Below are 16,865 nucleotides of genomic sequence, written 5' to 3' on the forward strand. Positions count from 1 at the left end.
TCAGTGTTCTGAATTTTAAAGTTTTCTTAGATGTACTCCTGTGCCTATGGTGGGACCAGTGGAACGAGAGGGTGTTCAACTGGCCTATGCCACATTCAGGAAACCCAAAGTGGCACAGAGGTTTTCCTTCAGTGCATGATGTGCTCGTTACCATGCATTAGCAGTGCTTATATGGCCTATGTTGGGATTTGCAAAGAAGGTGGTTGGGACAACCCATTCATCAGTGCAAATATACACTGGATTGAAGGCCATGTGCAAAATCTTAGTATTGTCAGTAACTTCATACCGGTTACCAAGGTCCATTCTCCATGTTCGTCTTAGGCATTAGGTCTTCCCAGTAGCACTGGTGCTGTCCCTGTTCCACAGGTACATTCTCAGCATCTGTATGTTTTCTGTTCTTTGGGTTTTACCTCACCTGGACGATCAGGATCTCCCTTCACATTGTTGAAACGTCGAGGGCTCTTAACCAATGTGCAGCCTGCTACTCATTATCCTCTTTTTCCTTTGGGTCGTGTGTTGTTCAAGTCGTGTAAAGACCTGACATCGCATGAGGGGGTTTTGTGCAGGAGTTTGTATTTGCTTTCTATGGCTTGATTACTGGTGCTGCATTTGTTGTGAATAGACAGACAGTCAAATCTGTTTGTGGGGGTATTGCTGGTTGCATATGGTAACAGGTTTTTATCTGAACTGCTTTTCTTCATTTAGTGCTTGTGAAATAGGCGTTATATGTGCTGTCATGGCACACTCGTTTTGTTGTTTGTTTCTTACATTTCCATTGATGTGCTGCCAGGGCCCTATTTACATAGAACATTGTGTTCTTTTGAGAAACAGATGTGGATGCTTTCACATGATTTGTCACCTACTTTGGGGTTGGTTGAGAATCTCAGTGCAAACTGTTGCGTGGTGACATCTGTCCCACATTGTGACCTTGATTTGTGCCTGTAGTTTCCCACCTATGACTGTCTCATTGCTAGATAGGGCGACGATGTTAAAATGTGCTGCTAAAAAAGTGAAAACAAACAATTGTAAATAATTACAATGGCTGTTTGTTGGTGGCATTCCTGTTCAGACAGATCATTGGGATTACCACTCGGGGGGTTATTTGCTTTCTGATGTCACAAAACTACAAAGTAAGCTATTCTACATCATATGACACAGGTGACCTATTTAAACCAAGCACGGACACCTACAATAAAACACACAAATGTGCAAGCACACACACTAAAAGTTTGTGTGTTTAAAAAATAGCATGCATTATATATTTATTCATATTTATATATATATATATATATATATATATATATATATATATATATATATATATATATATATATATATATATATATATATATATATATATATATTCACTAAAAAAAAAACATAGGTTTCACACCAGTTATAGTTAGCTGGTCATTTTACTCATACAAAACCTTTGAAATTCACCTGTTATAGTTAGTTCAGCTAACTATAACTCACGCGCCCGCAATGCACTGCTGAAGATGTCACATATTACATCACTCATGACATGGTCAGTGACATCACTCATGACATCACTGATGACATCTCAAATGACATCCCTGATGATATCACTGATGATATCATCCTTGTGGCAGACCTCCTCTGCTTTGATACACACGATCAAAAATAGAAAGTAAAATTTTCAAAAAAATGGAGATACCAATTCCAGTTAGAACAACCTATTCAGTATTTCAAAAATCTACATATGTATCCAGTCTTTCACTAACAGTTCTATATAGGCACTCATACATGTACTCACTCATCATATGTACTCATACACCTATACATCTCATTACACACCGACACTCATCTATAGAGTTACTCACACATGCAAATAAACTATCAAACATCCATTTACTTGCATATACAGCTATACACCCACCACTACACTCATTTCTACAGAATCGTACACATACTTACTCTCTAAAACAATCACTTATACAAACACATACTTATTTATACAGGAACTCTTACAATCTCTCGCTCTCACATATACTCATTTATATACATCAATACTCACCTATACTAGTTTAAAACATATGTAGTTACTCATAAAGATACTTTTGAGACAGTCATTCACTCACTAACACACTGACTAGCACACCCATACACACACTCATCCACCTATAAAGTCATGCACACATGCTGTCTTCAAAACACATACGAACAGTGAGTCAGTCATTCATGAATCTGTGCCCTAAGTAATACTCCCCACCGAACCATACAGACACTCATTCTGATACTTAAAAAAACTACTAATGTGGGACCCCTGAGCAGGCCTAGGGGGTCAGGGTGCTTCTACCCTGCCCCCTTTTTGAGTTCTACACTTTTTTTCTGCTTTCTTGTGCCTCAGTCTACTGAGGCACAAAGATGGCTGCCCTCAATTTCTGTTTTGGAGTGTTGACAGACAGCGGCAGCCAATCAGCATGAAGCTCGTGCACGGCAATGTGCGCGCACGGTGCACGCTTATAGATATATAATTGATTTCGACTTTAATTTTCTCAGCAACTACTGGAGGAATTTACACCAATTAAACAAAAGCGTGATCTGCGTACCAGACCATACCATTTTCCCAAATTTGGTGTAATTCCGTTCAGCGGTTCGGGCGTGTCTAATTGTCCTATGGAAATAAACATGGGGAAAACATGTTTTGGGACCCCCCTTTTTTCTCGGCCCCGGCTTGACGAATCTTCCCTAGACTTTTCAGGGAAGGAGAGGAGCGGAGCGGGCCATCTTCTTTGAGCAATTGGTGGAGATTCATCAACCGGCGCCAAAGCTATTCGCAATAGAATGTTGAATGTATGGAAACTAGGTCCTAACTGTAACTACCTATTGGTGACCGCCAGTAGGTAATATATATATATATATATATATATATATATATATATATATATATATATATATTCATATATATTTTCATATTTATTTATCTGAAGCCCAGCCTTTTCCGTGAGGGGCTGTTAGAACACGCTCCAGGCAAAGGGAAACCAATATCTCAACACCTGTCGGAGGAAGAGCAAAAAAAATCATCAAAACAATAAGTGTCTCGAACTGTAATATTAGAACTGGAGCTATGTAATATATAAGGCTAGTTTGAAATCAGTTACAATCAGCTACAGAAATGTCAGGTAATACCTGTCATTTTGATATTATTAAATTAAGAAGAACATTTCTGTGGTTTGAAATGAGCTGGTATGGCTGCTGACAAAATAGTCAGGTTGTCTTTTTGCAATCTTGCTACAGAAAGCTTCAGCTGTCTGTCGCAGGCAGCGTTATATAGAGTAATATATAGAGCCGGCTTTGGGCCAGATCTTTGCTCATGACTGGCTCTTAGGCCTTCTCAGTCCCCTGCTCTTTATTTGGATGGCTTGCCTTCTCATTTTGTGTTTGTCCCACCTCTGGAGTACAACTTTTTTACCCTTGTTTTTCATTGGATACAAAAATGTAAGCTTCCACTGCTGACATCAAGGATCCACTCTTTATTTTTTGTTTCCCCATTTAATTCTTTATTTAGAACTCCATTGGAGTGCTCATTGTCTCCTTCCTCTTCTTTAATGTTTAGAAGCATCCTTGCACTCGTTCCTGTACTTCAAACCACCTGCACTTTGTCTTTCTACTCCTACTCTTCCTCCCACTAGTCCTTTACGAATCATCAGGCACTACATTTGATGATACCTTGGATGTTTCACCAGTGTTGTGATCCTCTCCTACCCCGTCACTCCCACCCATTATTCTCACACTCACCTCTGACCATCTCCCACTCCATGTTGGATGCTGCTCATGGGATTTGCCAATGTCAAATCATTTTAATCCCTTCCACGCTCATGACGAGCTCAGCTCGTCTTGAGTTACGGCTGTCGTACGCTCATGACGAGCTGAGCTCGTCATGTAACGCGGCTTTTTGAAAAAGTCAGCGCACAGCGGGAAAACCCGCAGCGCGCAAGGTGTTAAAGTGCAATCAGATGATTTTAAAATGCAATGGCAGTGACTGTCCATGTCAATGCTCTAGGAAGTTATGTTTTCTGTGCTTGAAAGTTGAGAAAACATTGTTTTACAAACTTCCAAGATGCATACCACATTGCAAACGTGATGTGGTGAAGCTACCCAACAGCTGTCTTGCAGGCATATATTACATTTTCAAATTTTCAGAAGGGTTGATGCTTTGCATCACCTCCTACATCATTGAGCATAGTGACCATCTTGAAAATGTAGAAAACAATATTTTTAAAAAATGCCCACTTGTGGTGTCATCACGTTGCATAACACCAGGTGGCGGTGATCTTGAAAGTATGAAACTACATTTTCATACTTTCGAGATTGCTGTTATGTTACGTTGTCATATTGCTTTAAGCAATGTGGAGTCCATCTTCCAAGCATAGAAAACAATGTTTGCTATAGTTTTAAGATGGTCAGTTACTGCTATTGGCTTTGCCAATGCCGGTCTATCCAACTGCAACTTGAGCTCCTCCAAAGATAGACAATTATGAACACAAAATTGTCCTATTTTCTTTGACCCTAGGCTCGAATCCTGGATCCTGAATTTCTGGCTGAGGAAGCCTTCTCATGTGTTCGCCTGCCAACATGTTTCTGCCCATTTTGTATCCTTGCAAAAGGTCAAGGGCATTCATCAAGGCTAATCAAAAAAATTATCCTTACTCAAGTCTAATCGACAACTCCATGCAGGTGAAACGATTTCTTACCTTTACCTAGTGGAATGTAGTGACTACGGAAAGATTTGAGAGAAAAACTCATGATTATGAATGTTATCATAAAGACAGTAATAAATACTTCAGTGTAGGAATGCAATCAGGACATATGGTCCTTTTTGGGTCATACAAACAAAACACATACATGCATCCTGACTTGCCCCACTGTGGGCCGTCGCTTTCACAATGGTCAAGAACCAAGGGTTATGTTTCCTGCAGTCATTCACTTAAAAAAAATCATATATTTTGCAAGCATAAGCACTAGAACAGAGGCATTTTCTGCCTGTAAGAACATGTCGCACGTAGATTTCTTTATAAACAAGAGAAGAGGGGACTCAAAAAAGCAGGTTGTTCTGTGAATATTCCACATGGACAAGGATAGTCAGCTACTACCAGTAATGGTCTGCGGTATGAGTCTTGGTTTGCCACTTTGACAGTAAATCATCAGGCAGGTATACACAGAATGTCCCAAAATACTGGGTGCAAGACCCACAGTGGAGACAAGACACTCACACACCATACATGAGATTAGGGCAAAACTTACTTTATCAAAGAGCAGCGTCTGCCTGACCGCCTGCAGTGCTTCCCTCATTTGGCTGACTGTAAAGTGGAATGCAAGGGAGATGCATCATTAAAGAGGCGGGCGCCATGTTGGGGCGTGGTTTGCCAGTGTGTGCGCCACCGTGTCATAGTAACATGACGCATAGGCACACAGGTGGATGTGGAAGGCAGAGGACCGCTCTTACCAGTGAATATGCTTGTTTGTGAGTGTTTTAGGGAATCAGATGCTGTTACGTTTTGAAACCATCCAGCATTGGTAAAGCCAATAGTGGTATACAGCAAAGCACACAAAATACGGACACACAAATGCCTCTCTGCTCAGAAACGAACATTCAGACATCTATTTTATCAAGATCAGCATACATCTGGATGCCTGTGCACACAAGAGATTATACAGGCATCAACACACTCAGGCCCATCATCACACATTATCCTGTGCATCAAGGAATAGGTCCCAGTAGTTAATTAGAATCTCTCACTACATCAAGGTAGCTAATTTTTGTGAAAACTCCCAAGCTAACAACAAACACTTGATTAGCAGAAGCATGCAATCATTTTGTTTTAGGGCGTGTTGAAGTTTAGTTGCCTTTATGGCTAAAGGACCCAAATAAACTGCCTATAGGTTGTATACAATATTTAGACGCTGTTGATGCTATATGAATAAATATGCTGCCATTATGCGATTCTTATTTCCCACGGATTTGACCAGTGCAACCAATTTCCTATGTTCTCACAAGATGTTTAAGAGACATTGAGATGGATCTAATGAGGGTCATAACAACCTATATACCGCAGTTCGGCAGCTCTTAGAGTGTCCACTTTAAGATGAATCCACTAGTAATCACTGCATTATATGGACCCCCTCAAAGACCACACATCTTTTCAAAGCTCTGAACAGTCTTAACTTTAAATTCTGAAATCCCATCTGTGTACAATACTTCATCATGCTTAGCACTAGATTTATTCGCAAAAGCACGGCAGATGTCAAGCGAATTTGAATTGAAAAAAAATCACATTCAAGAAGCAGTAGTTTGAAAAAAGACGATTATGTTAATATGATATTTTTCAATATATTTGACAACAATGATTTAACATTTTCAATAAAATAGTTGCAAATCACAGTTACTTTTACAATGGCTATACACTTTTCATTTAAATCTGTTAATAAAAGGAACTTCTTTTCAGTATGTAGGGTCGTCTGGTTTTGCTCACTTGGACCTGTCGTTTTAGTATATAAGGAGTTTTTCTCTTCATTATCTCTTCTTTTTCGTGGTTTGTGCTGCCTGGATCCAGAAAGTCTTGCTGGAGCAACTGCAAGACATCAAAATCAGAACAAACATAGCGGTAAACATTTTGGAGTGCTGTGTTAAGTAGACTGTATGTTATCAGCGTGTCTGCGAAGTTATTTTCTCAGCTATACAAAAACAGTACCCAAATTATTGAATCAGGGTAGATGACATACATTTTCGTCGCGAAGGACACCTTTTTCCTGTTCAAAAACGGCGTTTGCACCCACTATTGGAAACTGTTCATTTTCCTGCAGCTGGTTAGTGCAAATTGTCCTTTGCACTGGTAGGCTTGTACGTGCAAATTCCAGTGCAAGATTGTGCTGGAAAAGTGCACGTTACGGCCATGTTTTTTGCCTCATTCGCACAGAATGCGTCTATTAGGTTTGTTTTGGTGCAAGATAATTTGCAGTATATTTTAAGAACATCACTAATATTGTAAAAAGGATCCACTTGTAATTTCAGACTGCTACACGGTAATTAGTCACTTGCCAATTTGTTTTAAAATATTATTTCTACAGCCACATACAGAACCCGTCGTATCTCAGTTCTCACTGTAATTGTGTCATGGTGTTTACCCCACATTGGAAAAAAGTTAACTGGGACCCAAAAATCTCCCTTTTTAGGATGTTGAGTAGTATCAACATAGAAATAAGTTGAAAGCCGGAATAAGCCTCTCTCTGATGCTTCCATAATATAGGTTACCTCCTATTCAGAAAAACAGATGAAGAATTTTAGTGCAATCCCGAATTTAATATAGTGTTAATATTTACTATTTACAGTTAAATATACACGTTTAACAAAATATGTATTGAGGGCAAGATTTTACAAAGCTCTTGTTTGAACAGCAAGGTGAAGCGAGGCAACACAAGGGCTTAAGTGAGATTTACTGAACCACCTAAAGCCATCTTGCATGGTTCCGCAAGACTTAGTAAATTCAGAGTAGCACAATGGGGTCCCGGGGGTGACACTCGCAGAGTGTTCGCCTCCGGGCTATTTCGGGCGATTGTACGGCCTAGACTGTCACGCGGGTGGGGGGCCGCAAGGATTGGTTGGTGGCGATAGCGCGAGCGCGGGCATTCCCAGCGTTCTATTGCGCAATTTGGGAGGAAAGGAGAGGTAGGGCTGGCAAAATTTGGGGCGTCGCTATGAGGTGCTTTTATTTCAAATTGTGCGCATATTCTTCTCAATGGAGCAGAATGCTTCGGTCAAAGAAGCGCTCCGTATGCTTGCTGAGGTGGGGTGGGAGGACTCATGTCCCAAGCATGGGTCGGGTTGGAGAGGGGGGGCGCCGTGCGGAGGATGGTGTCAGCAGCCATGGTTGCTTGTTTTTCAAGCGAGGGCTCGCCAGCACACTCCCCGAGGGGCGACCCCTCACAATTTTCCACTTTAGGTGAAAGTTACTCACCGCCAGCGTAGGATTGGTAACTCGGGCATTCGGGCAATGCCGAAGGGGCCGGTGTCCGAGTGTGCTGTGGGCCTCTTTTTTTAGCAGTCTGGGGTGGTCATTTGGGCTCTGTCTCCATTGTTCGAATACAGCCAGCGGCCCAGTAGGTGTCTGAGTGGCCTTTCTAGAGGCGGATGGGCGCTCATTACCTCCGTTTAGCAACAGGCAAGAGGTGTCACTCCCTTTGTCTCGCTGACCAGCCCATTAATGTGTGCACATACTGAGCGGGGGCAGGGGGCCTGAGTAGAAGTGGCCTAACTTGTTTCACCACTGTAAACTAGCGCGTGCATTTTTTTTACCCCTCCTCCTAAAGTTTTTTTTATATGATTACGCCATAGCAGTGATTTGAGGAGTGATTATACAAATATGGGCCGATTTTTTTGGGGGCGTGCGCGAGCTGATTTTCAATCCCAATACAACCCTGCTCACCGCTTGTTTTCTGTGCCGGCTACAGGGTCTCCGACTGCTGGGAAAATGTCCTTTGCTTCACAAGGGAGGGGGGACAAGGTGCGCACACGCACAGTCAACAAGTCCTCTTGTATTTTGTTTGCTCGCAATTGTCACTTTTACCTCATGTAACTTAACGTTTGCTTTTGTAAATTGCTCACTTGTAATTTGCTCACTTTTAATTTTCTCCTCATGTATCATTACTGTTCCTATTGTGAAGTGCTCTGACGCCTTCAGGTTAAATCCGCACTATATAAAAACGCATAAATAAACAGTACCCTCTTTTTCTATCAACAAGAGAGCTTGTTTTACAAAACGAACACAACTGAAACAGGTTTTTTCCTATAAAGCCTCTAATGTTACCAGTGCTCCACCTGGTGGTCAGAAAGAAAATAGGCCCAGCATACCTGCCAAAGTTTATACTCCTAGCTCGAACATTCCCATTCTGGCATGAGTAAGGTGGGAAAGAATGATTTTTCTCAGGACTTGAGGTCTGACAGGGGCTGGTCTCCTATTTTAACCAACGAAAAGGGAAATTCTTTTATGTATAAAAATGTTTATGCCCCAAACTGCGATGTTACACAAGCCTTACCTATGAGCAGTTGTTTCGTGTCTATGAGGTAGCTGCAGATTCAAGAAAATTAAAAAAGTGTTACTCCCTTCTTGTATATTTCTAATTAAATGGTATCCGATCAGCTTAGTACTCCCAGAGGCCCTGAAGAATCTGGTTAATGGTTTTGGATACCGCGAGAAATCACCGATCAAGGCAGACTATTTACAGTTAACGGAGACTGACATGGTTTTGGCTGCGAAATCTGGCGTTTCGCAGTCCAACGTGGGTTTAATGCTGCCAGGCACAAAAAAGGGCAGTAAGAGTGTTTCAGCTAGGCATCAAGCGTCCTGCAACGGCGGAAGTAAGAAGGACAGGGAATGTTCAGCGACTTTTCCCATTCCACTGGATGACGAGAGATCTGCGCCATTCAAAAAAGTAAAAAAATTGGATGGAGGGTACTGATGGTACACAGAATGTTTTAGCTCCTTTGCACAGTTACGGTCATAAGAATAAAGAGGGATTCACAGTGTCCAACCACGTTACAGCATTAGAATAGGAAAAGATGGCAAAGAAGACCGTTTCTGACAATGCCGCAAATGGCGTTTTCAAGCGTTTACCTTATATGGGTGTTTCCATGCCTTTAGGTGCGCAATTAAGCAACGTCACGAAGGATAAAATATGGAAGAAGAGGGATCCTAAGAGGAAGCTTGGGCACTTTTCAAAAGGCTGAGGGTACCAACAAATATAGATTCATGGACCTCTGCCTTTCTCATTTTTGCCAGTGTATATTGTGAGACATTTCCTGAAAGATCAGTATCTCTATTCGAGTACCTTGATATCATTAGGAAGGCAGCGACTGAATTTGGGGGGGCACGCATGGCTTCATTATGATGAGGAGTCTAGGGCCCGCTTAACAATAATGCCGGATAAGCCATGGGGGATAACGAGCTTTGGATACAGTGGATGTACCCCAAAGGCCACCCCCATCTCTGCTCACACCTAATGGTTTGGCAGTCCCTTACCGGCCCTTTCAGGTTAGGCCCACCATGGGGGGGCATGGAATAGACCTCAGACCATGGGTTCCGGTGCATGCTGGAATTTTAATGAAGGATACTGCCTTAGAAACCCTTGCAAATACAAGCACGAATGCTCCAGGTGTGGGGGAAGACATGCAGTCTCGCAATGTTTCGGGGAACAGACTCATTGGGGGAACGGTTTGCCGGGTAGAGTTTTTCAAACACAGTTTGACAATACGGGCTTTTACACCAATCAAGGTGGACATTTTATGTAAATGGTTACAGTTCTACACAGACCGACAGGCGGCGGCTTTACTACACTCGGGTTTTTGAGAAGGTTTCAAGCTTGGTTATCAAGGCCCAAGAAGCCCTAGATTTGCGCAGAATTTAAAATCTGCCAATATTTTCCCAGACATAGTTCGAGAAAATTATTGAAGGAGGTTCGAGAGGGTAGGATGGCAGGTCCTTTTTAATCATTGCCCCTTGGAAAACTTGATTGTGTTCCCGCTGGGTGTCGTGCCAAAGAAGACCGAAGGAGAGTCCTACAGGATTATTCGGCATTTATCATGGCCACAAGGTTCCTCTTTTAACGGTTTTATTTCCATGGAGGACTCCATGGTACATTTTGAATCAATGGATTTGGCATTGGTTATGATCAGGGACACGGGGGAGAGGGCACAGCTAGCCATATGTGACATTAAATCTGCTTTTAGGTTATTGCCAGTACATCCATCAGATTTTTCATTACTGGGCATATTTTTCAAAGGGCAACATTGTGCTGAGAGGGCTTTTCCCATGGGATGTGCCATATCATGCAAGCTATTGGAGGCCTTTAGTTCTTTTCTTCAATGGTGTTTTTCTTTCCACACAGGACATAAGGGCATTACACACTATCTGGACGATTTTCTCTTTATGAGTGCAGCTGATTCTCACCAATGCGACGCTGCTTTACATGTTATCAAGCGGTTTGCAGATACAGTGGGTTTGCCATTAGCAGAGGACAAAACTGAAGACCCTTGTTGATGCCTTTACATATCGCGGCATTGAGATAGACACCATCAAGATGCAAACTAGGCTTCCTCAAAAGAAGATATCAGATATAACAGGGCTTTTGGACCCTTAACGCACTGCACGCACACTGACTTTGGTTGAAGCACAACGGCTACTAGGACACCTCAATTTTGCCTGTAAGGTCATACGGGCGGGCAGGTCGTTTTGCAGGTGCTTGGGTTTCTCTATGTCAGGCATAACACTTCCACACCACAGGATACGGTTATCAGTACATATGCGAGATGATTTTGAGGTTTGGTCAAAATTTCTATCAGATTTTAATGGCATAACTCTTTGCTCCCTGGACAAAAATTTTGGCTGGAAATTCCAGCTTTTTTCTGACGCATCTAGTGCTCCTGGTTTCGGCCTGTTTTGGGATGGTAAGTGGTGTGCGGAGGAATGGCGGGATTATTGGGTTGCTGCAAAAAAGAGTATTGCCTTCTTAGAATTTTACCAACTCATAGTGGTTACAAACTGTCCAATAAAACAGTTCTATTCAATGTTGACAACAAGACAGTGGTGGATTTAATAAACGGGCAAAAGGCGAAAGACAGACAGATGTTGAAGTTGCTACAGATCCTTCCCCAGTGAGATATGGAATTTGGGGATATGAATGCTTATCAGCTCGTCGAGAACTCTCTAGCAAAAAGCACCAAATTAGCTTACAGAAGAGCTTGGCTGAAATTTTTAGATTCAGGTGCTATGTTTAGATTTTGCACTGGTTTAGGTGTGCAACAGCGTAGAGAGGACATAATACGATTTATTATGCTTAATATCAAGAAGACTGTTTCCTCTGCTACTATAGCTGGTAAATTAGCAGGTATCTCCTTTTACGGGAAATCCTTCTGGATTCTAGGGGAATGCTGCAGGGTTGGGCTAAATCAAGAAGGAGGGTTTCACACCAAAGGGATCCTATATCGCTAAAGCTATCATGCAAGATTATCACAGTCCTGCCCAAGATTTGTTTTTTCTGATTTCGAGTTCCATTTGAATAAATTGTGTATGGTATTGCGCCTTTATGGGGCTTTCAGGGTTGCAGAGCTGCTTGGTACTGCAATTCAGGATGACCTTAAGAGATATGTTTCACGATTTCATGCACACATTGACTTTTTTCTAGAATACTCGAAAACTGACCAGACAGGTAGAGGTTTCATGATAATATGGCAGGCTGTGGGAGGTTTACTATGTCCCGTGCATGCTTGGTCTGAGTTTTTAAGTATAGGGGGTGCATCTTCCACATTTCTCTATCGTCATCAAGATGGCTCACAACTTCAAGCTTCATAACTGTTAGCCATACTGAGAAAATCTCTGATGAATACTGGTGAGAACCCCAAAAGATTTGGTGCACACTCTTTTCGCATTGGGCGGCCTCAGAAGCGTCCAGGTGGGGTTTTTCTGTTGGTGACATTAAAAATTAGGGCGCTAGTCCTCCGATTGCTTATGCGCTACATCAGACAGTTGGATCCTAACATGTAAGCTGAAGGATACTAATTGTAATTTCTTTTTAGGTGTTCAGATTGCGCTCAAGCAAGTGTGGCTAATTGGCCATTCGTTCATCAAGTGGGCAGCTATACAGGCAGACACACGACATTTTGGCAGGAATTGGGTCTTTCTTCAGATGCAGTTTCTTTATCATGGTTGGGAAAGAGAGGGATGAAATGGGGCCAGTTTTGGCCGCTGGTCAGTGAATTTTAATCTAAAAGAATGCCAAATTTCCTTTTGATACATCTGGGAGAGAATGGCCTGGTCCAGTTGTCAGGTTTGGGGCTGATAATAGTAATGAAGACTGATCTCAAACTCTTCTTAAAGTCCTGGCCCGGATATCGTCTCATCCTGACAGCTCTTCTACCCCGGAGAGTGTGGAAAGCGGCGGACAGTTTCAAAGCAATAGAAAGGGCACGCTGGAAAGTATATCGGGATCTCCAATGTTTTTGCTTTATAAATCGTATTTCTTGGTTGGTGCATGAAGAAGTTAATAGGGCAGATTTTCAGTTTTTCCGACATGAAGGAGTTCATCTGTCTTTCATTGGCAATGAAATTTATCTGTTGAATATACGGGAAATGATTGCTGGGATTCTAAATGTCAATCTATGGTGTTAAGATTGTGCTGTTTTAGCGACAGCATATTTAGAATTAGAATTGTATACTGTGTTTTTAGACCACGGCTAGATCTTACCTCAGTGACTGTCAATCTCCCGCAGCCCCGGTCCGACTCGGCTTGTGCCGCTTGCTCGGAGGGCTGACACAGGAAACTTCAGACCTCATTCCACACTTCCGGCGGATTTCGGGGTTAGCGCTGCAGTGTCTGGGGACCGCTAGACTACTTAGGGCCCAGAACAAGCACAAGTACAGCGGACGCACGCAGCGGGCACGCCGGTGGCGAGCTAAAGGCAAGCCTGTCTGTGCCCGTCTGCGCCCAACCGGGTCCAGGGGCCACGACCCCTGCCCAAACCCCTACAATAATAACTGCCTACACCTCATCCCAACTCCATGCACTGAGGCAAAAGGGAAACCAAGGCTGCAATACTTTACATCCAGATACCCTGTGCCCCAGAGTCTGCAAAAATTGCAAATTCTTCTTGGACTCTCCTTAAATGTGCCGCCGTTTTCTCCCCGCCACTAAAACCGACTTGAACTTTTCCTTTCTTAGCCTCAATTGCCGTTCCCTAGCTACACATGAAAGGGATATCTTTGATCTCCTAATAAACAAACTACCTGATGCTCTGTTTCTCACGGAGACATTGCTGCACGATAGCTCGGGCCCTGACATTGCGGAGGCTCTCCCCTCCAGTTGTGTGATTGTCAGAGCAGATAGACCTAATAATAAAATGAGAGGTGGCATTGCAATAGTTTTCAAAAACACTTTTCAATGCAAGCCTGATCCGATCAACTCTCCTAACTGCGAGGCTGCATTGTTCAAACTTACTCTACATTCAAATTTCACCCTCACTGGATTACTAGTTTACATACCACCTGGGCCCTCAAGTTTGTGGGCCCTTCAATTTCCCAATCTCGTGGCCCTGGTACTCATGAATGCACCTAATTTCTCAGTTTTGGGAGATCTTAATCTGCATCTACAAAACGCCCAGAACTTTATAGGCAGCAACTTCATAGCTGACTTAGCTGCCATGAATATTTTACTGCACAATTCAGGACCCACGCATAGAGCCGGTCATTTACTTGACCCCATCTTTTCTAACCTTCCCCACATTCACTGTTTTCTGGCACTTCCTCTCCACTGGTCTGACCATTTTCTTTTCCGCTTTAACATCACTTCTCCTGCAACCACAATCACTTACAGTGTAACCACTAACATTGGAAAAAGAGACTGGAAAAAGTTAGACATGAATAACTTCATGCATGCTTTGGATGCTCTCCTCCCCCCTGATTTCACCAAGACCGAGGATGTCGAAAATGCATCCGCCATGATTGACGTCTGGCTTACAGATGCTATTAACACCAGTCTCCCCAAGTCTCAAAAAATGTTTAATATACATAAGACCCCAGCCCCCTGGTTCAATGAATCGCTAAAACTAGCAAAGTCCAAATGTAAAAGACTAGGACGGAGCTGGAGACAAAATTACTCCCTGGAGTCAGGAGTCACCTACATAAAAGAATTATAATCATACCATAAGGCATGCGCCACAGCGAGGCCCAGCCACGTCTCCAAAACCATCTCTGAGGCCGCTAATTAATCTAATACCCTTTTTACCCTGGTCAAAGAGCTAGGGGCCTCGGAAACCTCAGCTAAACCACCTCCCCTTAACAGCAACCAATGTGAAGAGCTAGCCCAGTTTTTTATGCAAAAAATTGACGCCATCTATCAAGACATAGCTCAACAGCAGTGCAACAGAGCTCAGTTTCTGCAATCACCAAAACAGAATTTTGTCCCCCTTGTGCCTCACGCTCAGGAAACCCTGAATGCATGGCCAAGCCTTAATCTGGAGACTTTTACTAAGATCTTAGGCAGTTTAAAATCAGGATCCCCTAATGACCCACTTCCCACTTCAATACTTAGACAACTTGACATTGGCCATCTTTCCAATATCTGCAAAACCCTTCAATCTCTCCATACAGGATTCCACGGTCCCGGCTAGATAGAAACATACCATGGTATTACCTCTTTTGAAAAAACCTACAGCCGACCCCAATGTCCCCTCCAATTTCCACCCCATCTCTCTTTTGCCTGCCTTCTCCAAGATATTGGAAAAACACTTTCACTACCATCTTGCCCGGTTTGTTGAGGACAATCTAATACTTCACCCTTCACAATCTGGTTTCCGTCCCGGTTTCTCCACCGAGACAACTCTGCTGGGAGTCACGGAGAACTTACACCAGGTTTTAGACAGAGGAGACACAGTGGCACAGATTTTACTTGATCTCAGTGCCGCATTTGACACCATCTCTCACACCATCCTCTTAGAAACGCTTACCTCTATGGGCATCGGCAAATCTGCTCGGAGCTGGCTGGCTTCTTTTCTCTCAAACAGCACTTTCCAAATCTTCTCTAACTCGGCTACTTCCAAGACCCATAAGGCTCCCTATGGTGTACCTCAGGGCTCGGTACTTAGCCCCCTTCTTTTTAATCTGTATGTCAAACCTTTAGCCCAAATAGCGGAACAAGAAGGTCTCATTCTTTTTACTTACGCCGACGACTCCCAGATCGCTTTTTCTCTATCGCAATCTGACCAAGGCTCTTCAGACCTCCTACAGTCAGGTCTGAGGAAAATTGCAGACTGGATGAACCATAATCTTCTGAAATTGAACGGAAGTAAAACCGAATTTTTAATTCTGGGTCAAAAACAGGATCTGTGGAGCTCCAAACATTGGCCTTCTGAGATGGGACCCCTTCCTTGCCCATCCGAATCTGTCCGCAACCGAGGCTTTATCATTGATAACGCCTTGACTATGCAACATCAGGTTAATAAGGTTTCAGCCATCTGCTTCACAATTCTGTGCTGGCTTAAAAAAAATTATCTAGATGCTGCCCACCGACACCCAAAAAACTGTGATCCAGGCCCTGATTACCTCGCGGCTGGACTACGGCAATGTCCTTTACTTAGGGGCCAACAAATCTGTGACCAGACGTCTGCAGTTAGTACAAAATGCCACCGCCAGACTGCTGTGCAAAGTCCCCAGATCCAGTCATATCTCCAGTCCCCTACGAGAACTACATTGGCTCAGGGTTGAAAGCCGCATTAAATTTAAAACCCTAAGCTACATGTTCAAGATCAAAGCTGGTGCAGCTCCCCGTTATCTTCAGTCCCTTGTCAATACATACAATCCCCCACGAACCCTCCGTTCTTCTTCTCTGGCATATTTTTCTGTGCCCAGAATCAGACTTGCTAGAATGGGTGGCCGGTCTTTTGCCTTTATAGGCCCCACACTTTGGAACTCTCTGCCTCCGAATATATGGACCGTAAACAACTATGCCCATTTTCGTAAGGCCATTAAGACATGGCTTTTCGACCAATATATTTCCACCTATAAATGCTCTTGTAAATTTCAGAATCTGGTGTCTTTCAAGCACCCTGCCTGTCTAGTGCCGGGAAACCCTTTTTGGGTAGCTGTCGCGCTTAACAAACTCAATAGAAAAAAAAAAATTGTTTTCAGTGAATGGGCCCCTTTAGTCTAACTACATCTTTTTTGTATCTTTATTTCTCCACCCTTCCGCCCCCACTCCCTCCTTCCCCCATTTTCCTCCCACCTCACCCTTCCTTTTTTCTTTCTTTCCTCCCCCCTACCACTTCCTTCCCCAAAAAGTTTTATACTTACTGTTCT

At 43.0% G+C, this 16,865-nt stretch overlaps 1 protein-coding gene across 2 annotated transcripts in view; it reads right to left on the reverse strand.

Moving 5' to 3' along the window:
* Nucleotides 1–6,227: 6,227 nt before the first annotated feature.
* Nucleotides 6,228–16,865, reverse strand: part of NTS (neurotensin) — a 100,856-nt gene continuing 90,218 nt past the window's right edge. For both annotated transcript variants that reach the window (XM_086936827.1, XM_086936832.1), the window contains exon 4: nt 6,228–6,596. In XM_086936827.1, the coding sequence (XP_086792953.1) occupies nt 6,447–6,596 (150 nt within the window). In that variant the 3' untranslated portion in view covers nt 6,228–6,446. The remainder of the gene's footprint in view (nt 6,597–16,865) is intronic.

The sequence above is a fragment of the Lissotriton vulgaris genome, chromosome 1_1, assembly GCF_964263255.1.
Source record: "Lissotriton vulgaris chromosome 1_1, aLisVul1.2, whole genome shotgun sequence".
NCBI lineage: Eukaryota > Metazoa > Chordata > Amphibia > Caudata > Salamandridae > Lissotriton > Lissotriton vulgaris.